Raw genomic sequence first — 23,014 nt, 5'->3', positions numbered from 1 at the left:
GCCCCATAGCACCATTCCACTATCCTCAGGCCTCTAAACTCATAACTAATATGCCCTTAGAATACTGAACAACAGCTTAGCTATAACTTTAGGATAACATGATAAAACTTGGGACCCCTGCTATTATGCAAAGGATGTGGAATGTATTCCCTTTTGAAACCTGCAGTCTGAAGCCCCCACCCCCCGACCACTTGAGAAAACATATTATGACCTAAAAATGAGCAAGTTGTCGCCTGGAAACCTAAGGACCGTGGAAGAAGTCTCTATGATCCATGTCTATTCTTACCACTGATCCCGCATACTCAAACCCCCTCGCACTTACCATCACCAGCCATACTCTAGATTGCCCTCCCTTACCTTTCACCCCACTTATCCCTTCTGCTATCTCCCTCATGTCTCTTTATTCATTCCACCACATGCTCCATCCCTGCCTGGACTGTACCACTGCCTGCACTGTAACAAGCGATATTGTTTATGGGTAGTTCAGTGCTATATAAGTTCCCTACATAAATGCATACATACAAACATTCTTAACACTAAACAGAGTGGGGGAATGTGCCTACTTACTACTGCTCATTGACTGGCCTTTGTGGCCCATTTCTGCAATGGTGCCATGGGCACTTCTGTACGATTACTGTGCGACAGATTCACTGTAGTGCTGCAGGAATGGAGCATAGACACTAAATTATGCTCCTACCATACATTACTGTAGCGCCATCAGGCATGGCCCGTCCTTAAGGACTGAGGGCCCAGCCACCTTTGCTAACACAAAGAGTTTCTGTCAGGCTGAGCAAAGATCACTGTTCACATACGGGTCAGGAAGCCAGGCGCTGCACCTGGCTGCATGGGCTGAACTTTGCCAGGTGGAGGATATCACAGCCCTATCGGCGTTACCTCCTCGGTATGGCAAAGTGCTTGGAGGTCCTCCCCCTCATGATGAGGGGGCGTGTCATAGACTGAAACCTGGGAACTTCAGTTTTTAACCCTGAAAGGGCTAATGGCGACTATCAGTGACGCCTCATCACAGAATGGGGGAGGGATCAGCAGTCCCAGTCCAATGAGAGGCTGCACCAATTCTTCCCTCCCACCACCCAAGATCACTGTTGCGGCCCAGTGTGTTTTTTTTGGTTTGGTGCGTGTTGTTTGCATGTAGGAATGTATGTGTGATAACGCGGGATTTCTGGTCTATTGTTATCCTACCAGATCCCAGCTCAGTTCGACTGAATCGTTGGTACCTGTCATTGAGTAAAAGGCAATCCACTACTAGGTTAATCAAGAAAGAACTTACACCACTCTAAAGAACCACTTACCACTGGAAAAGGTTGAAAAGTTTATTATAAAGCCAAAGCTATCTGGAGATACAAGCATCTCAGAATGAGATTCAAAAGATATACAGGAATCAATACAAACAAGAATTCCCTATATGCTCTTAGTCGGCAAAAGGATATAACTAAAACAAATTCAAAGAGCATTAAAGTTGCCAATATGGACACAAGCTGTAGCTTATGCGTCATTTACTGAAAAGAAAAGTTCAGGTTAGACTGTCCCTACACTAGACTAAATGACATCCCTACTTAACAAGATCTTTACCTAAAAAGGTGTCAGCAGTGGTGACTTCCAAAGAAGCTCACACACTTCCTTTAGTCTTTGTCTCAAAGTCGAAGTCTTGCAGTTCCCTATCTGCCTATCCATCCGCTCTCTTAGGTTCCTCAGATCATCTGCTCTAGCTCCACCCCTGGGTGCTGTCCCTAATACAAAATCACATTTCCAATAGGAACGCCCCTGGAGACGCCTCTCACGTGGTGCAGTTTTGAGCGGCAAATTCCGTGCTGGTGCTCCTCGGGACTCTTCATTAAAGTTGACCTTGCTTCCCAGGCTTCTCTCCGACCAGGCGGTACCCCCTAAAATTCCTGAAGACTCCTACAGGCCTGTGCCTGGCGCCTCTGAACAAGAGCCTATTCATTATTTCTGATTTAAGTCCCCCTTGCACCTGCAAACAGACACTCTCTCGGTAGGCCCCAAATTCCGGCCTCTACCATATCTAGAAGTCATAAAACATCTTGAACAGACCTATCGTTCGTGCTCTGTGCGACCTCTCCTTAACGAGCTCATGCAGATCAAAGAAGCGACTTTATCTATTCAGGCCTACTAGAATTACATGAAACGGGCCTCTGCAATATGCACATTAAATTTCTTTGTTTAAACAGTATTCTAACTAACACACATTACTATAATGTAACACATCTATTTAAAACATTTTTCAATTCCATAATTAATAATACTTTGCAGTAAAATGACATTAGAATCCAAGTCACTTAAAAGTGTAGCAGCATCTTTCGTTTCTTGTGAAATGCCATGTGGCCTACACATTTTCATGGTTTGCAGAATTACATTTCGTTTCACTTAGCCATCTAACGTGTGACTCCAACATCATTTTAACATTTCTACAACCTCTACGTTAGTTTTTCACACTTATATATGCATCTCTATTCTAATTAAACACTCATGTATATATTTTCTCTATATAAGTTGACACTCTTGTATATTCCACACTAAACTAATACTACGTGCTTGTAAATATGGTGCACTTCTACATTTTTAGATTTGTGCTCTCTCAATCCCCCCTTTGATGACTTACAGTAGTCATCATCATCACAACACCCTCTCTAAGGTACAGAGTATCAAACCGAAGTCGTTGCAATCTTCCCTCGTTTCATCGCCTCTAGAGCCCTCAGACTCCGGTATTGATTCTCCTGCATCGCAGCTAATCTCCTCCCCTGCTCTCGCATAGATCTTTGCAACCTGTTTGCTCTATACCATTTGTACAGTTTCACCAATCCCCACAAAGTGATTATACAAATCACTATTATGATGATAGGTTTCAATATGTACCAAATTATATTCTTTCCCAGATTGGCAAACCAACCTCCAACTTTACCCATTCCTTGTCCTACCTTTTCCCACACTGTTACCTTCGTCAAATCTTCTATCTCATTATGTATTTCAGTAATGTTTCGAATGTACTTTTCGAGAGGTTTTGAATTGTCTGGAATGTAAGTGCAACATTCCTGGACCTTCAAAGCCTTACAGACTCCGCCCTCTTTGGCCAACAGAACGTCTAGAGCAAGTCGGTTCTGAAGAACCATTGCCCTTATCGATTGCATCTCTCCCTCCACCAGCATTAAAGATCTAGCAGTACTGGCGGACAACCTATCTACGACTGTTGCCAGTCTTCTTATCTTCACATCATTTAGTGCTATCCCTAAAATAGGAAACATAGCACCAAACACATCTCCAACTACCTCCTCAGCGCTTACATCCCTTCTTCCTCTAGCTGATGTTCCTCTCTTTTTGGTTTCTAAGTCCTCAGCATGGTATATCTTGGGAAAGACAATCGCTAAGTAACATGATCCATACCAATTATCTGGTAGTTTCACATATGCATTTCTTCCACAAACAAAATATACATTTGGGATCACCTGCCTTTCCTTCAGGAAATCCTTAGAATAGTACTCTAATTGGAAAGCATGTTCACAATTAACTTCTCCCACAAACACATTCTCATAATATGTTCGACTTCTGTGTATACATAGCTCTCCCCTTTTCTCCCGGTCTAAAGCTATTGGACCACTGCTACCCTTTCTTTGGTGTTCTCTTTCTTCCCGGGTCCAATCTGTTTTCCATTGTCCCGAAGCTTTTAGGATCTTTTGTCTCCTATATCGATCATCCACCTGCCCTATAAACTTTTTCTCAATTTCTGACACTTTACAAGTCAAATTATTTCTTCGGGCATGCGAAGTATCTAATGTTCTCCATGGAAGGAAACATTTCTGTAACCTGTCTTCACACTTATAATAATCCCACTTGTTGAGATGTTTATAATTTGGCACCTCTGGCAACACTGAGTCAAAGTTCGAGAAGTAATACTCGAACCCCTCTCGTTCATAAAATATGCTCAGCAACAAACTACATGAGATTCCATAGGTCAATGGAAGATGATGGTATCTGATGCCTTCATCTACAGAAGCTGGCAACTGCATACAGACGTAGCAGTTCTTCGCCTCCATGACATCAATATATTCATAAAGCAATTTGGCATAAGCATTCGTTTTAAAATTCCCCTGTGACTCATCTGCATGTAATCTTTTTATTTCAGCATCTAACAAAGCTTTCTCTTTCGCTGTATTTTCCCCCTGTTTACCAATCGTAGGGGGCTTCTGTGTTGGTACACTTTTTGCTTCTTTTTCTGCTTTCACATCATTTTCATGTCCTACTATATATGATACAGTAACTACTAAAACTATAAGAGAAATCACTACCCCTAAAAGTGTGCCTATTATGCATTTTGCCCTGCGGTTCGGGTTGCCAGCCTCCATGGTCTCAAAACAGTGTAGTTCTGGTTTTCTTTCACAGCACAAGTCTCTTTTCTTTGCTTCTCCAATCTTTCGAACCACACCTCCTGGAAACTGAAAAATCCCCTCCGCAAAAACAGTCTCTGAGTTCTGTAGCAATAGGCAACCTTAGTCCTTCTCCATCCTCTAAAATGGAAATCCCTAATTTCTCCTTCTTCTTGGCACTAGGTTATCTCTCAATCTGTATTTACAAAGTTCTTTGCAAAGTCTTTAGTAATCCGAAACTATGCGTGTTCCAAGAAGTTCCACCACTTGCTCGAATATTTCCATACGAAGAAGGATTCCCTCAAGTATTGGACACCTCGAACAACAACATGGAAATTCAACTGTCTCTAGGATCAACTTTCTTATTCCGCTCAGAAGAGGAGGATAGACAATGTTGAGTGTCAGCAATCTTTCAACCTCCGCTCCTGGTATCAAGAACCTTACTTCCACTGTGATGATCGGGTCAGTTCTGGTCAGGGTCACTTCCCTCACCCTCCCAGTTCTGCGTCCCGCTGAGGACATCTGTAGAGAGGTAGGTCCACTCAGGAGTAGCGTATCTTCTGCAAGGCACTCGCACCCTCCTTGATCTTCTCGGACCTTCCTGCTCTTGTCCTTGTGCACTTTCTTCTGGTTCTGAGTCTTCGGATATAGGAGCAAGAGTTTCCTCTCGAGCTGGCTTCAAGCTTGGCCTCCTTTTTCTTTAAGGCCAGGTAGCCGCTCCACGCCTTGTTCTCCTATTTCTTGTCCGTTCACTCAGTTCTTGATCACTCTGAACTTGCTCTGTCTCTGAGTTGGTTTCACAACAGCTTTCTCCTTCAGTGGCAACCTCAGTTTCACTGCCGTTCTGTTTTCCTTCTTCTTCTGGATCTGTGACACTCCCAACTTCTTCAGACACCCCCACAGCTTGACTGATCCCCTCTTGTGATTCTTCCTCCACCACTGGATTTTCGTCTGTGAGAGGAGCTGTCTCTTCCAGGGGTGCTGGAACTCTTCGAGTATGGGAAGCGTGGATCCAATTTGGCAGTCCTCCGCACTTCACGACGGTGTTCGTGATTAGGACTATCTGGTAAGGCCCCTTCCAGCGCACGTCCAAGCAGTTCTTCCGGACGTGCTTCTTCACCAGCACCCAGTCTCCTGGGCACAGGTCGTGGCACTGATTTCTTGAAGTTGGAACTTCTGCGGCCTGTACCTGAAGAGACACAGAATGAATGGCGTCAGATAACCCCTTGCAGTAATCCAGGATCAGGTCATCTGTAATGTTCAGTAATGCAGTTGTGGGGATAGTTGGAAGTCTCATTGCCCTCCCCATCAACACCTCATGTGGAGAGAGACCTGTCCTCCTGTCGGGTGTGCTACGCATGCTCATAAGGACCAAAGGAAGAGCATCAGGCCAACTTAGGGAAGTTGATGAACACACTTTAGCAATTCGACATTTCAACGTCCCATTTATCTGTTCCACGATACCTGAAGCCTCTGGTCGATAGCTACAATGCAATTTCTGATCAATGTTCAATGCAGAGCAAAGCATCTTCACAACTTCGCTGTTAAAATGTGTCCCTCTGTCCGATTCCAGAGAGGCAGGCACCCCGAAGCGCGGTATCAATTCTCTAAGCAACAACTTTGCTACTGTGAGTGTATCGCACCTGCGTGTAGGGTACGCTTCAACCCATCTGGAAAATATGCATACTACCACCAGAACATACCTAAGGCGGTTGACCCTTGGCATTTCAATAAAATCCAATTGCATTCTGTTGAAAGGCCCCCCAGACCTCCCAATGTGACTCAGTGTAACTGGTGTTCTTTTCCCTATGTTCAACTGCTGACAAGTAACACATCGCTTACACACTGCTTCTGCTGCAATCCTAAACTTTGGGCAATACCAAGTCTGCCTGAACACCCTCAGCATGGCATCCCTTCCCAAATGCACTGGACCATGTATCTGTCGTGCCATTGGGCTCGCTAACTCCTCAGGTAACACGGCCCTTCCATCTGCTGAAATCCAAAAATCCATTTCGCTTCTCACACACCCTGCTGTTTCCCACGCCTGCTTCTCAGATTCAGGTGCATTGTCTTGCATTTGTTTCAAATCTTCCCAAGTAACGACTGTTTCTAACATCATGCTCAATTCTGTCCTTTCCTGAGCCCCACTTACTTCCACCTCCGTGAAAGAGTAATCATGCTCCGCACAATAGCGGGCAACTTCATCTGCATATCTGTTTCCCTGTGACACGAAATCTGAATTTTTCGTATGAGCTACACACTTTACAACTGCTATTTCAGCTGGACCCTGTAATGCTTCTAACAACAGCCGCACAAATTCTCCATTTCTGATTGGCGAACCAGAGGAGGTCATGTAACCCCTCTGAGACCACAATTGCCCGAAATCATGAACTACACCGAAACCATATTGGCTATCAGTATAGATGGTGACTCTAATTTTGCTACCTGCTATACAGGCACGTGTCAATGCAACAATTTCTGCTACCTGAGCGGAGTGTACTCCTTCCAGGCAAGCGGCTTCCACAACTCCAGTAATGGTGCAAACAGCATAAGCTGCTCTCAACCGACCAGTATCGTCTCTTAAACATGAACCATCGACAAAATAAATTTCATCGGGGTCGATCAATGGTTCATCCACAATATCTGGTCTGGGCTTCGTGCATAGTTCAGTCACATCAAGGCAATCGTGATCTTCACAGTCTTCGCTTTCTATGTCATTAGGAAGTGGCATCAGAGTAGCAGGATTCAAGACAGAGCACCTCTTAAGGGTCACGTTCTCTGCAGCAAGAATAACTTGCTCATAGCGCGTGAGCCTACTGTTGGTCAAGTGCTGGGTCTTGGTCCTGGTCATTAACAGTTCCACAGAATGAGGTACATACACCACTAACTGGTGTCCCATCACTATGCTTTCACAACGCTCAATGCTGACACCTGTTGCAGCAACGGATTTGAGACATCCGGGCAACGCTGCGGCTACTGGATCTAAGGTAGCCGAAAAGTATGCAACTGGTCTACGGGCATTCCCATGTACTTGCACTAAGACTGACAAAGCACAGCCCTCTCTTTCGCAGCAATAGAGGGAGAATGGCTTTTCATAATCCGGCATCCCCAGGGCCGGAGCACGACACAAGTCATCTCTCAGCTGTAGGAACGCCATCAAGCACTCGTGGTCCCATGGTACCAGATCACTCACCTCCTTGTGCGTCAGTTTCTGTAAGGGTTTTGCTTTCAGTGAAAAGTTAGCTATCCACTGTCGGCAATAACCAACCATTCCTAAAAACATCCTGACTTCTCTCTGTGTTGTAGGCGAGTTCATCTTCATGATTGCCTCTATTCTATCTGGTGACACCTTACGCTTTCCCTTTTCTATCCGATGACCCAAGTACTGTACTTCTGTCAGACAGTACTGCAATTTACTCGGAGATACCTTGTGTCCATTTTCAGCTAAATGGTTTAGCAAGGCAATGGTGTCTTCCTTGCAAGCTTCATCTGTTCCTGACGCAACAAGTAGGTCGTCTATGTACTGGACCAGAACCGAATTCTGGGGCAGTACCAGACTTTCAAGATTCTTTTTCAGTAACTGATTAAAGATTGATGGGCTATCTGTGAACCCTTGTGGGATTCTACACCATGTTAAGACGCGATTCTCCATTTTAAACGCGAAAAGGTACTGGCTCTCTTCGTCTAATGGGATTGAAAAGAAAGCCTGACAAAGATCTATCACTGTGAACCACTCAGCATGGAATGGTATCTGAAACAGTATCACTGATGGATTCGGTACCACTGGACAACATGAAACAACAATGTTATTAATTTTTCGTAGGTCCTGTACTATTCTAAATTTCCCACTAGGTTTCTGCAAACCCATAATCGGGGAGTTGCATGGACTTCCCACGATTTCTTTCAGTATTCCCTGTTTAATCATAGAGTCGATCACGGGTTTTATTCCTGCAATCGTCTCTTGGGACAGCTTGTATTGTGGCGTTCTTGGATAATCGACATTTGGTTTCACTATGATCTTCACTGGCTCTACCCCTTTGACTAATCCTATCTCTTCTCCTGTAAAATCCCATACTTCTGATGATACTGCCTCGCGTAAGTCCCAAGGAAGATCCTCCACAGTTAGAGTAGGATACAGTTCTATGCATGTTCTGGAGTTCACAATTTTGAAGGTAGCATCATCATCTGTCGTTTCTACCTCTACTCCCTGAGGCGTGCAGTATATGGTACAATTCAGTTTGCACAATAAGTCCCTTCCTAACAAACACACAGGGCTTGAATCACATACTACAAACTGATGTTCATTCATGTAATTTCCGATTTTTACTGACACTGGTTCCGTCAAAGGGCTAGTCATTCTCTTGTTTGCGACTCCTACCACCTGGATTGTTTCCCCCGACATTGGTAGATCCGGAACCACTGTTGACCTCAAAGTTGATCGAGTAGCTCCAGTATCCACCAAGAATGTCGTAGGACACCCTGCCACTTCAGCCTCAACAAACGGTCCTCTTTGATCCACTTCCAGAACTGCCCCGAGGGTACAGTCCTCTTCTTTGCTTACACGTTGGCCAGTCAATGGATCAATGTAATAACCTTTTTCCTCATCTATGAAAAGAGGCATTTGTCTAAAAACCTTTCCCCCGGTCGAAATCTTTGGTGGCTGCGGAAACTGAGCTCGTGGAGCCGAAGTCCCCCCTTTGGCCACCTTGATTCTCGGCACTGGTACCCCTTGAACTGGAACCTCTGGAACCTCCTCCTCTACCTCTAATTCTCCATTCTCAGGGTTATAGGGACACTCGCGTCTCCAATGCCCCACCTGATGACACTGGTGGCACTTTGTCGTTCTTTTCAATGTAGCAATGTCAATTCTAGGTCCCACTTTTTCCTCACTGTCCTTGTTCTGATTGCTTGATTTCCGTCTCATTGTCCCTGTACCCTGCTGCTGCTGTCCACTCTTTCCAGCTGACTGCATCTGTACTACCATCAGCTTCTCTTTTAGCTTCTTTGCTTTGGAATCTATTTCATCACTGCAGTACCTGGCATACCTCAAAATCTCATCTAATGGTCTGTTTTGCCAACAAATCAAATGTTGCTGAATCATCAAACAAATATCAGGTCTCAACCCCAATACAAACTTTGACACAAACTGTCCTATATCCTTGGGGTCCATTACATCGAGTCCACTGTATTGTTTGAATGTTTTCAGAAATCTCTCATAAAACTCATGAACTGTCTCCTTGGGTTCCTGTCTTGTTCGGTCTATTTTTACCCAATCTATGTCTTGGGGTGGGACCTTTTCCTTCAGCCAAGTTATTACTCTTTCATATTTCAACATTACAGTTTCAGACGGTCCATTGGTGGCAGCATCCCTTTCGGGTTCTACCGTTGGCCACTCGACACTAGTCTTGCATGCTGTCCACAAATCTCCTGGCACCACAATGTCAAACAAGGTGTTTAAATCAATCCACAATACCTTCGATATTTTCACAAACCTTTCTACCTGCTTATACCACTCAACAGGATTGTCCCTTAACTTCGGAAAGGAGTTGGTAAATGCAGCCAAATCTCCTCTACTCCAGGGCACATGTACATAGTTTCCATTCGATATTTCCCTCAAAGGAAATGCCTCCATCTGCATTACCCTTCCTACCGGAGACATCACACTCGTGCTCCTCCTGACAGTACCCCGTTTGGACCACCTCTCTTCCCACTTGTCCAGATCTCTCCACGCTCTTATTCCTGTTATCAACTCCCTTATGTGTGTTTTTAACCCTGTAGTTCTCTTCTCATCCAAATCTTGATCTGAATACTGCAACCTATGGTTACTCTGTAATGTCCTCTTCCTGGACAAGTCTACCATATACTTGTCTGCCAGTCCAGACAGTTTCTCATGAATTGCTCTTGCCTTTCGGGTAATATCTTTTGCTATAAACAGTAACTCATCTTGTTCATACAGGTCAATCCTTTCTAAAGGCAACGTCCCATCTATTATCTCATCCAGGTCAGATTTTAAGCTAGTGACATCGAGTCTTTTGGCCTTTACTGCAGCTCTCAGTATGCTAGCTCTAGGGGGTCCATTCACATCTCTCCCATCCCAGCTCCGAGTGCTACGTCTAGGCTCAGGCGAGTTATGGGGAGTCCTCCCTTGTTCCCATCTCTCCAGGTCCCATGCAGTTCCGTCCTCTCTGGGTGTATGGTGAAACACTTTCCCATTTCTGATAATCCCACCAGTCCCATCCTGCATGATTTCCCTAGATGCATGGTATGACATTCCGTTATTCCCCCTTTCCTCGTCACTTGCCGGTGGTCCCTGATCTCTCGACCCATGGCAAGATCCTTCACTGTTCCCCATGCTCCCACGACTCCAGTGCTGTACATTCACATTAGGTGCATGGTGAGTACATCTAAACCTCTCTCTGTATTCTTGGGTCCGCTGGTCCCCCTCGCTTTGAATGAGACGAGACGTCTCCCCACATCTTGTACTTCTCTCACGTCTCTCCTGCTCATTCCCACCGTCAGTATGACGTATAACTCCTCTACTCTCCGGCCTGTTACCATCCCACTACTGACTACTTGCACTAGCCCCGCAGTGAGACAATGTTCCGTTGCCTCGGCTTCCCCATTCTGCTTCTGTTCTTGGCCTGCTGGTTGGTGCTTCTGTGGACCCATCCCATTCTCTCAAATCGGCCCTCAACTCCTTAAAGGATTTCGGCCGTGGTCCCCTCAGGTCCATCGGTCCTCTTTGACCCCCCTGTTCTGCTGCGGGACCCACTGCTGGATCAAATGGGGTGCTCCACATCACTGGTCCTGGCAATTGTCTCCAGGCATTTGTCGTGTTATTTCTCCTTTCCATTTCTGCTCTCTCTCTATCTAACCTCATCTGTTCTTCCTCTCTGTCTCTCTCGGGGTTGTAAATCGATACTATAGGACCTATGGTAACGGGTACTTGTAGAGCGTCTGGCAACCCATAGGACTCAACCCTCTCTGTTTCCGGTACCTTCTGCACCATAAACCTTCCGACTACTTTCGGTACTGTACTAGGCTGAGGTGTCTCCTCTCCTTTGGGCGGTGTCCACTCTGATATAGGGAGTGGTACATATCCCTCTATGGCAGCCCCATCATCCCTTGCGAGTCCCCTATCTTCCATTCTCCCAACGTTCGGAGGCGGTCTATCTATTAACAACCTATTTATCAAGTTGTCCTCCGACTCGCTCTCCTCATCCTCTTCCATGAGCCTCTGTTCTCCTGTCACCTCTCTCACTGGGTCCACCTCAATAGCCTGTACCCTCCATCTCTTGGCGTCCGCATCCCATTTGGCATCTCGCACTGCCCTTACTGATCGCTTCAACCTTTCTTGGCGCCTGTTCAGATTTCTGTCGTGTGCCGCCCTAAGCCACGCATTTAGGGCCTCAAACTGGGTTGGTCTAGGCGGAGGATTCAATGAGGACATAATTGATTATAGCCGATGTAACGCCTCTAACTTGAACGTTCCATACTTAGGAAACGTCAGTTCTTCATTCCCTTCCGAAATCTTATTCCATTCACTAATCCATAGTATCGTATGCAAGCCAACATTCGCTGCCATATAGTAAGCTGGTGTACCCTCTGGCGGTGCCTCTTCCCCGTGATAAGAGTTCCTTCTTTTTCTCTTAAAAATCTCTCTCAAACATTTAAAACACTTCATGTTCAAAACCTACAATATTTCTATTTTCTCCGCGTTTGTTTACTTCCCGATGACAATCCACCAATCTCAGCTCGGTTCTCGCTAACTGGCCTATCAGAACGCGACTTCTCACTGACGTCACCCCAGCCGCCCAATCTCAGCGCGGCTCTTGCCGACGTCACACCAACCGTCGTATCACGTCGCGGCTTCTCACTAACTGGCCTATCTCAGCGCGACTCTCGCTGACGTCACTCGTCCCCCTTCGCAGCGGTACGCCTCCTTTCTCAGCTCGTCTCCGCGGTTATGCATTCGTCCCATTCATACTCTGAAAAATGATTACTTCCGTCCAAGCGATCACCTTTCTTTCACTGTACGCCCACAGTCTATCTGTAATTGTCACCTTAACTGGCGAAATGTCTTTCCGTTTACGTCCAGACAATCGCCTTCTCTGATAGGTTACTTACACACAGTAACTTTCGACCAGCGTCCGTTACTCACACACTCACTCTTACACTCCCCCTATCTCGGTCCTGCGGCGGTCAATGGTACCTCATGACCCCCTTACTCTGGTCGACAATTACTCTGGATGTTCGATACACCCGAACCACTTAAGCTCTCCCCCGAACTTAAGATTTTACCAGGTTGCGCGCGCTCACAACCTTCTCACAATCACGCTACAGGCATTCAACTCCGCAAGACATTACAATACAAATACAACACAAAACACCGCAATCTGTCCACGCATGACCCTTGTTATACTCACTCTTGTCCGATACTGCTCCTTTTCTCTCTCCGTCAGCGCCTTCTTCGGCAGGCCACCTCTCGAACTCTAGGGACCTTGGGGTAAACTAACCTAGTCTAGATTACCTTCCTCAAGAAGATAACCATCCTAATCTGCTACCAACTGATAACGCGGGATTTCTGGTCTATTGTTATCCTACCAGATCCCAGCTCAGGTCGACTGAATCGTTGGTACCTGTCATTGAGTAAAAGGCAATCCACTACTAGGTTAATCAAGAAAGACCTTACACCACTCTAAAGAACCACTTACCACTGGAAAAGGTTAAAAAGTTTATTATAAAGCCAAAGCTATCTGGAGATACAAGCATCTCAGAATGAGATTCAAAAGATATACAGGAATCAATACAAACAAGAATTCCCTATATGCTCTTAGTCGGCAAAAGGATATAACTAAAACAAATTCAAAGAGCATTAAAGTTGCCAATATGGACACAAGCTGTAGCTTATGCGTCATTTACAGAAAAGAAAAGTTCAGCTTAGACTGTCCCTACACTAGACTAAATGACATCTCTACTTAACAAGATCTTTACCTAAAAAGGTGTCAGCAGTGGTGACTTCCAAAGAAGCTCACACACTTCCCTTAGTCTTTGTCTCAAAGTCGAAGTCTTGCAGTTCCCTATCTGCCTATCCATCCGCTCTCTTAGGTTCCTCAGATCATCTGCTCTGGCTCCACCCCTGGGTGCTGTCCCTAATACAAAATCACATTTCCAATAGGAACGCCCCTGGAGACGCCTCTCACGTGGTGCAGTTTTGAGCGGCAAATTCCGTGCTGGTGCTCCTCGGGACTCTTCATTAAAGTTGACCTTGCTTCCCAGGCTTCTCTCCGACCAGGCGGTACCCCCTAAAATTCCTGAAGACTCCTACAGGCCTGTGCCTGGCGCCTCTGAACAAGAGCCTATTCATTATTTCTGATTTAAGTCCCCCTTGCACCTGCAAACAGATACTCTCTCGGTAGGCCCCAAATTCCGGCCTCTACCATATCTAGAAGTCATAAAACATCTTGAACAGACCTATCGTTCGTGCTCTGTGCGACCTCTCCTTAACGAGCTCATGCAGATCAAAGAGGCGACTTTATCTATTCAGGCCTACTAGAATTACATGAAACGGGCCTCTGCAATATGCACATTAAATTTCTTTGTTTAAACAGTATTCTAACTAACACACATTACTATAATGTAACACATCTATTTAAAACATTTTTCAATTCCATGGTTAATAATACTTTGCAGTAAAATGACATTAGAATCCAAGTCACTTAAAAGTGTAGCAGCATCTTTCGTTTCTTGTGAAATTCCATGTGGCCTACACATTTTCATGGTTTGCAGAATTACATTTCGTTTCACTTAGCCATCTAACGTGTGACTCCAACATCATTTTAACATTTCTACAACCTCTACATTAGTTTTTCACACTTATATATGCATCTCTATTCTAATTAAACACTCATGTATATATTTTCTCTATATAAGTTGACACTCTTGTATATTCCACACTAAACTAATACTACGTGCTTGTAAATATGGTGCACTTCTACATTTTCAGATTTGTGCTCTCTTATGTGCATTAGTGTGTGTGGGTGCTGTGAATTGGTGTGCTTGTGTGTATGTGCTTGTGAATGGTGGATGTATGTCTGAAGGTTTGTGAGTGTATGGGCGTATGTGAACGTAAATGTAGATGGGTGAGTATGTATATGTGTGCGTATGTGGCCATCCTGCCCCTTCAGCTGCTCAAATTATCAGCCATCATGAGTTCCTTCTCGGTTCTTGAATGAGGGGTTGTGCACAAAAGTAGCAGGAAACTTCACTCCCCCTGCTGCTAGAGATTATGGCAATGAGCCAAAAATAATGGGATGAATTCTCTAATTAATTTTAGCCAGGTGCAATTACTAGGGGCTGTATTCAGTCCATTGTGTATTTTGCTCTCTGTACAACAACAGACTGAGACCGACCTTATGCAAGTCACTCAGCCTTAACCCTGCTCCAATAGGAATGGTCCAACCAGAACTGCCAGGCCATGTCCACTCTGATGAGGTACAAAAGCAACCCCAAACAACTTTCGACTTATTGGATCTCATCAGTAAGGTGCAGCTTGAGTACTTTGGCTCAGTGAGCCCGGGCCCACGTTGGGGCATACCTATCATACTTAGTGCTTCTTATTCAGGAAAACAAAAAAGTGATGGGTGGAATGCTTTGATTAATGTCAACCAGTGGTAAATACAAGAGCCACAATTGAGTCATTGTTTTTACACACTTCAAGAGAAGAACAGCCAGCCAAGGCGAGATGTACATTTAAACTATGAAACTGAATTAAAGACATATTTTAAACATTTTGGTAGTGGCTGAGCTAAATTCCACTTTCACTATGATAAACCTGACATTGGATTGCCATTGTTGGAAATGTTTTCTTTAAGTCTTTTAAAGACGTTTCAGACTGTCCGTTTGGCAGCCAGATAAACCAAAGCCAGAGCCCCACATATTATGAAGGGCATCTGTGGCATATTGTTGCCATCCTTGGTATTATGGTGCCATCCTAGCGCAATAGTAGCCCTGATATCATGGGGTCCATACATGCATCTTGTGGGTGTCAAAAAGTGAATTATTAATTTGGAACCGTGGGAAATTAACCAACTAAATGAACACACCCTGGTTGGGTCTTGACACAAGACTCAAATAAACTCTCCTGAACCCCTGAAAGCTGTCACACAAGCAGTTCTCACGTCTAAAATACCAATAATTTCAGCAACAATAAAAAACAACTCATAATGTACTGTTGGTGCATTGTGACTTAAGCGTTTGTGATCACAAAATCTGCAACTTTGCACCCTGCATACTTTGTGCCTGCAAAAACCAATCATACATAACAAGAGACACACTGATGTGTTTCCAAACACTACAGCCAGAGAAAAGGCTCACAAGCAAATAGGATATATCTGATATTTAAAATTGTTGTGACATGTTAATGGGTCTCCAATGCCTCTGGATGTCCCATAGCCCAGAGCAGATCCAGTCGGCTGCCTGTCACACCAGTGCTGAGTCTGTTAAGTGTAATAGAACAGTACACGCAACATTTGTTCTCATACAATTCAAAATGTCCTAATTTTCCTATGCTTTTATCCTTCCCTTTTCAGACTCCTTGCCAGCAGCAGTTAGACCAGGTCTTGGAGCGCATCTCCTCCATGCCCCTCCCCGATGAACGAGGTCCTCTGCCTCTAGAACACCTGTACGTGCTGCATATTCCCAACTGTGACAAGCATGGACTCTTCAATCTCAAACAGGTGAGTGCGTGCTGGTGTCACAGCCGCGGGGTCAGTGGGGGTCATCGCAGTAGTGTAGCACTGGTACCGTCAACGTGGATCTATGTGAAAATAAAGATACTCCTTACGCCAATCCCATACCACATTTTTATTTTTAAATCTTTGTATTGATTTTTCCATTTCATTGTAAAACAAAACTTAAAATACACAAAAGAAACAAACCTTCAATGCCATAACCATATAGTGAAATGTATGAAATTGGTTGGAAAACTCAGTGACCATAAACGAAATATGCGACCAGCTGGAGAAAGCCTTAACATCATCATCATAAATTGGAGGAGCAGATATGGCAATGATTCAATATTTCTGGAACCATTATCACTCATTTGTAATAATTCCACCACCAGCTCCTTTTATTTCGTGAGGTTGCTCCAATCTCACTCTGGCTACCTCTCATCCGTGCCACCCATACACACAAATTCTTGGTTATGGTTTTTTGGCTGATAGGTTTCTTGCCACACACTGATTTTGGGATGCGGTGTACATCCAGATGCTAATATGTGTTTTCTTGGCACAAAGGATTGTATAAAGACTCAGGTGAAGCCAGTGCTTAGAGTTGAAAGTGGAACAGAGAATCTTCTGAGGTCATCTAACTCCATCAACTGCAGTGAGGTGAGGTGTGTGAACTTCCCCATGCCACAACTGCAGCAACACTTTCCAGATGAGTAGGTTTGACCAATATCCGCAGACTTTCGTGTCATATTTTGGTCTAAATACTCCAAAAATGCTTTAAGCCTTCATCATCGACCATACCCAGTGGCTCAGCTGCAGGGTGGAAGCTCAGCACTTGGACCAGCTGCCTCAATACAGAGATTAATGACCACGTAGGTGCACTAGTTTGCTCAAAGCAGAGACCCAGGGCTAAGAAGGTAGAGTGGTATTTTTTTTTAATAACAAACTTTATGTAGAATTTTACGACAAGACACAGCATAATACAGTGCAAGACCTGGCCGATGTACATGCATGGCATTACAGCAAGTGCAATTGTCAATAGTGTATAACATTGTATACTCATTTCGATAAACCATAGTAACTACACCATTTCCCCCTTATACTTTCATGCTTCTTAAAGTAGCCTCAAGTCTATAAGATTGGCTTCTCTTGATGAGCGTACCAGTCCAGCCCTGCAGGCCAACTTCTAACAGTCGGCAGCTTATGTTGCATCTATGTGCGGGCCACATCCGGCTAGGCAATCAAGCAAGCCATCACCACAAAAATATGTTCAGCTCTAGAGCCCCTTGATGTGTAGTTCCTAAAATACATAGGATCTGCACGTTTAGACAACATAAACTAAGGAATCCTCTGTATTTTCAGGAACTACATGACATGGCTCTCCACTTTGGGTGCCATGTCATGTAGTTCCTAAAAATACATAGGAGCTGCGCGTTTAGACAATATAAACTAAGGGATCGGTGTCCAGACCTGATTCCAGATACCCCCAAAGGATATGTTAGCCTTTAGAACAGCTAGCTCACAGTGCCATCATAAGCCCCCTAATCTTACAAAGGAGTGAATAGTTTCTGGCAACTATTGACCATGACAACCCTTGATCCTGCAGGGATCGTGGAAACAGTACAGTACTTTTCGCTTAGTCAATTGTACTCACTTAGTCTCAGAGAGATACACAGAATAAACGATGGGTACGTTTTCAATAAGCATTTATTGAACCAGTGTCATTCTAGTATAAAACATGTTTGCTGTGACAGCCATTAGACTCGAGCAAATGTAAAAGAGTATAAGCACCAACAGAGTAAATAGAAGGTAGAATTCTACCACGGTGCTACACAGAGAATATATGCAGGCATATAATCATGACAGTAATCAAGCGTACTCCTACGATGCAACCCTACCTAAGTGTACCTAGCATGTATGTGGGTGTAAAGCCAAGAATCCCCTAGGGAAGAGCCAACCCCGTTACCTGATGGGAGAGAATGAAGGACCCCGCCTTGTAACAAGTTGCACACCCCGCAAGGGATGTCAGACCTATGCGTGTTGTCGCTTTTGCAGGCCAGGACCCCAGTGTCTTGTGTCAGCGTGGAAGCTTCTCCCCTGTCTATCTAGTGTTGGTATAGTTCTTTTACATCATAATGATAGTCTTGGGGTTCCTTACACAATCGATATGTTGTGAGTACGATTCTGTAAATGAGCCTAAATCAATACCTGCAATTATGCAAAGAAGTTCTTTTGCCCTAGGATGAAGATGTCCATGACTTTTATACAGAGTATGTTAATCCCGTTATGCACAACATGTGCAAGGACTTTTGTAAGAATTCTCATGCATAATAAATGAGGCTAGTTTCAAGGACACTGATCGACATTTATTCAGCACATAACTGGGTAAAAGGTCAGTGCTAGAACCGTTATGCAGAGCAAGGTAGGACAAATGTAGGTAAAAAATCTTGTAGCTACTGAGGCCGAGATTGGGGTACATTGTGATACATAGCACCCCTACCTCCTCCATTAACCCTAGTAGTGCACTACTGGGCGTTTACTCAGGAGGTGGACTGGTTAAGTCAATGTTAGACTGGTAGGCTCACTGGAGATGCTTCAGGGCTCTGCAGGTTGGCTGGTAGGCTCACTGGAGACGCTTCAGGGCTCTGCAGGTTGACTGGTAGGCTCACTGGAGATGCTTCGGGGCTCTGCAGGTTGACTGGTAGGCTCACTGGAGATGCTTCAGGGCTCTGCAGGTGGGTTGACAGGCTCCCCGGAGATGCTTCAGGGCTCTGCAGGTAGCCTGGTAGGCTCACTGGAGATGCTTCAGGGCTCTGCAGGTTGACTGGTAGACTCACTGGAGACGCTTCGGGGCTCTGCAGGTTGGCTGGTAGGCTCACTGGAGATGATTCAGGGTTCTGCAGGTGGGCTGACAGGCTCACCGGAGATGCTTCAGGGCTCTGCAGGTAGCCAGGTAGGCTCACTGGAGATGCTTGATGGCTCCGCAGATGACTCACTGGAGATGTTTGATGGCTCTGCTTGTAGATGGTAGGCTTCTTGGATGGAGTTGAGGTTTCCACAGGTCGATTTATTACATACTTCATGACTCAGAAGACGGACTGGCTGGTTCAAAGAAGAGGCTTCAAGCATCAGCAGATGGGTGAGAGGCTTGCTCATTGAAGAGACTTGACAGCTCAACTGTCAGACTGGTGGGCTCCAAGAAGTTGCTCGATGGCTCAGCTGGTGGGCTTGTTGTTTCAGTGGAGAGGCTGGATGGTTTTGCCCAGCAGTATGACTCCTAAAGTGACCTTTTCAATAGTTCATGGAAAAGCATTTGAACCAGTGTTTCCCAAAAGAGTGGCTTGGTCATGAACCTTTATTTGAGATTCACAATCTGAGATGAAGTTTGAGTTTATTCTTGTGATGTCAGCTCCTATTTAACCATATATAATGGAGGGCAAACTGTCATGAGAGGAAGATACATCGCAAAGCATTTGTTTTTTTGGGCACATTCTTTGACCCTTTGCTGCTATTTTGTTCCCGACTTTTGCTTTTAGCATCTTGATTTCTTCTTGACTTCTTCACATGGATCTGGATTGCGACTTGCATACCTACTGCTTTCTTCAGTGAGGCAATCTTCAATTAGATTACTGCAGTGGTTGTCCCCTTTCATGGCTTTAACATTCTCACTGGGACCCTTGATACCTCAGAAACAGGCTGTCCCATGAGGGTTGCACTGTAGCACTGAGGAGTCACAGTTTGTTGAGCGATCAAGAAGATGGCTCAGCAGACTTTCTCATTGTGCAATCTTTGACAAAAACTAAACCTAAGCCATCAAAAATGCAAGGGGCAGATTTACAAGGAATAGAGCATCTCTGCATATAACCAGAGATGCGCCAGTTAATTTGCGTGACAGAAAAATAGCTCCTTGCACCACCATGGATGCAAGGATAGACAGATGGGTGATGCATCTTTTGTAGGAAAGGCAACGTATTGCTTGAGTCATGTCGTAAGCACGCTGCAACTCCAGCAATAGTCAGGAATACCTATTCCCATCATGCTGCGTCACTCCTTACGCCTGCTTCAAGCAGGTGCAAGGTTTTGTCACAGTGGTGTCGTAAAAATGACTCAGTGAAATCTTATGGATTTCACTACGTCACTTTTACGAGACTTCCTTGCGACGGTACGCCCACCCTGCATACATTATACCTGACGCTGGTAAAATGTTCCGCAGGGCTTTACAATGTGACGCATCTCCCTAGATGCGTCACATTGTAAATATGTCGCATTGTGGCGCATTGTTTATGACGCCGCTGCCTCACAGAAGTGACACAACGGCAGCGTAAAGTTAGCGCAAGGGTGTTGTAAATCTGCCCCAAAATTTCTCCTTCTCTCTCCTAACATAGAGTAAGAACTTCCAGCTAAATGGTCAATCCCACTCAAGGATACTGGCCGCACACCAAAGACAATCTCTCCAACTAACTAATTTTGCATCAGTCTCAATAAACTACTGCATAATTTTTCTACAAATCAAAGACATTACTTAGAATGCCATTGTCCAAATAAAACAGCTACTTAGTCCAAAACTTTTCCTCCCAAAACATGATCGATGTCCAAGCACTTGTCAACTCACATCGGATAATGAGAATGTGCTTCTGACTGGGATAAATAAATGCTGTCTAGCGCCCTCAAAGCAATCCTCCACTCAGCAGCCCATATGCTGTCCATTACAAAAAGATATCAGTGGATCACCCCGTTTTATTTTCTCTAGGGAGGTTTCCCATTGACTGATGCTCTGCATGTAATACTGTATGCATCGCATAGAGTGCAAATAATTTGTAGAAACATGAATTCTTATCTCAAAAACTTTAGATCTTTGGAAGAAACAGAACTTCAAGAAGCCTAACTCTACTCAGGCTGGGCAATCTTAGATGTAAAACGTCTTCCACTCTGAAGCAAAAGAGGTTTGAATACTATATCACCACACATTTGACAAGGTACATCAACCTTTGCCATCAAAAGGGACCTCAAGCTATGTTTCCTATGAGACCTCTTGTAATCTTTACTTGCCCTTTTTAAAGCCTGTACTAAAATATAATACCATCTTTTTAAAGACCTAGAGTTCCTGTTTTCTGACATGTCTATTTGGTTGTTTCACTGTTTTTCTATACCAGGTGCCTGTAAAGTGTTCTGCCACTCTGTGTTCAGGATTTTGACCTACTGTATTAAGAACCAAATAAATAGGTAAATAAATGAGGGTTGGAGAAGGGTTATTGTTAAGTTCAGGATTAGGGAGAGCTGTAAGCTTAATGTTAGGATTGGTTTTTGGTATTGGTCGGAGGTAGGGTGAGGCTTAGGCTAATATTTAGGCTTAGGTTTAGTGTTAGGGTTAGTTTAGGGCAGAGGTCTTCAGACTGTGGGGTGCTCCCCCCCCTGGGGCTCCATGGCTCTACTCCAATAGAGTGCAAATGTTTCAGTTAGAACTTGTAAATAAAGATGACCTGGAAGCACGACTTTGATTTTTGGTGTGTTTCCTGGCTGTCATTTACATGCAGCGGTAAAGGGGTATTAAAGAAAAGTATTATTTGCCATGGTGCGGAGACGAAGACGTTGCTACAAAGAACAAAATGTTCTGAAACTATTTTTCACCTTTAGGTCAGCTTCAAACATCTCAATCAAGTAAAGCCTATACTACCTCCAAAGAAGACGTGCTACTTTTTTAGCTCTGTCCCGAGCTCGCCTTCACAGCACAGGAGCCACCCTACCTTGCTTTCAGCTAGAAGCCTCTTTAGATTGGCATTAGCCCTTCAGGAATGGTTGAGGGATTGAAGAGATGCTCCTGGGTTAGGTTATGAGATATGGGGGCTCTTTTGTTTAAAAAAAATTGTCATCACTAGCATTAGTGCAGCTGGTTCAATGGCACTGGGGCCACAAATATGAGGGGCCATAACACTCCAATTAGGGCTTCGTACCAAAAAGGGGAATGTTGGTTTATTTTCCTAGCTAGTATTAGAATTAGAGTCCTGGTCACTCTTACTGCACAGGGTACAGATTCCAAGCAACAGAGCAAAGGTGGACGGAAGGAGAAGGGTCGAGATGCAGGCATTTATTCTATTTTATTTTTTTGTACACAAAGTAGCATACATCTTGCTTTGGGACATAGGCTTTAGGTTGATGGCCCAGTGGAGTGGGCAGAGGACAGTGGCGTAGCGAGTCATGTCTGTCGACGACCAGAACCAGCCACCCTCCTAACCCCCACCCTGGAACAAATAGTCCATCGGCCGCGACCCCCCAGCGCTCTCACTTGCACCCACATGGCAAACTTAGGGGCCGCCCCAGGTGGCAGTACGTCTAGCTACGCCACTCTCATATTTAGTATGAATTATGAGCTACAGAAAAAGCACTCCTGAAATGAAATCATATGCCCCAGGCTCTGTGTACAACTCTGAGCCTCCAGCTCCACCAGTCCATGCCATAAAAGTTTGGAGGGGAGACCCTAACTTCAAAACATTTTCCTTAGGGGGCTCAGAGCAAACATGTTTTGAAGGCTTCTGGTGTAAGGTAAAATTTAAGCTCAGCAGTAGATTTCGTTTTAGATTTAAGGCAAGGTTATGTTTTAGGATTTAGTGTCAAGCTACAGTTTTGTACACTTACTACTATACCCAGCTTCTTCAATGTAACCACATTCTCTGTAGTGATATTTCCAGTAGTAATATTTTAAGTATTGGCCATTGCGATCTACTGGATTCTTTGCAGTCTCATCTCAAAGTTGTTGCCCTCTGTTGGCACTGGATCACTTGACAGCTATAGCAATACACAACCACACAACTTTATACTGCGGTCTCTGACAGACTAAAATCTGATGGCTCCAAATCATTGTCAGGATCATTTTATTGCTGTGTTTTAGCA

General features: G+C 44.6%; 1 protein-coding gene across 3 annotated transcripts in view; it reads left to right on the top strand.

The window, feature by feature from the left end:
* Window positions 1-23,014, top strand: part of IGFBP2 (insulin like growth factor binding protein 2) — a 487,588-nt gene that overhangs the window by 443,502 nt on the left and 21,072 nt on the right. For all 3 annotated transcript variants that reach the window (XM_078679267.1, XM_078679266.1, XM_078679265.1), the window contains exon 3: window positions 15,989-16,135. In XM_078679267.1, the coding sequence (XP_078535393.1) occupies window positions 15,989-16,135 (147 nt within the window). The remainder of the gene's footprint in view (window positions 1-15,988; window positions 16,136-23,014) is intronic.

Source organism: Lissotriton helveticus, chromosome 3_1 (assembly GCF_964261635.1).
Source record: "Lissotriton helveticus chromosome 3_1, aLisHel1.1, whole genome shotgun sequence".
In the NCBI taxonomy this organism is placed as follows: domain Eukaryota; kingdom Metazoa; phylum Chordata; class Amphibia; order Caudata; family Salamandridae; genus Lissotriton; species Lissotriton helveticus.
Note: the sequence above shows the minus strand (reverse complement) of the source record. Positions and strands in the feature narration are given on the sequence as shown.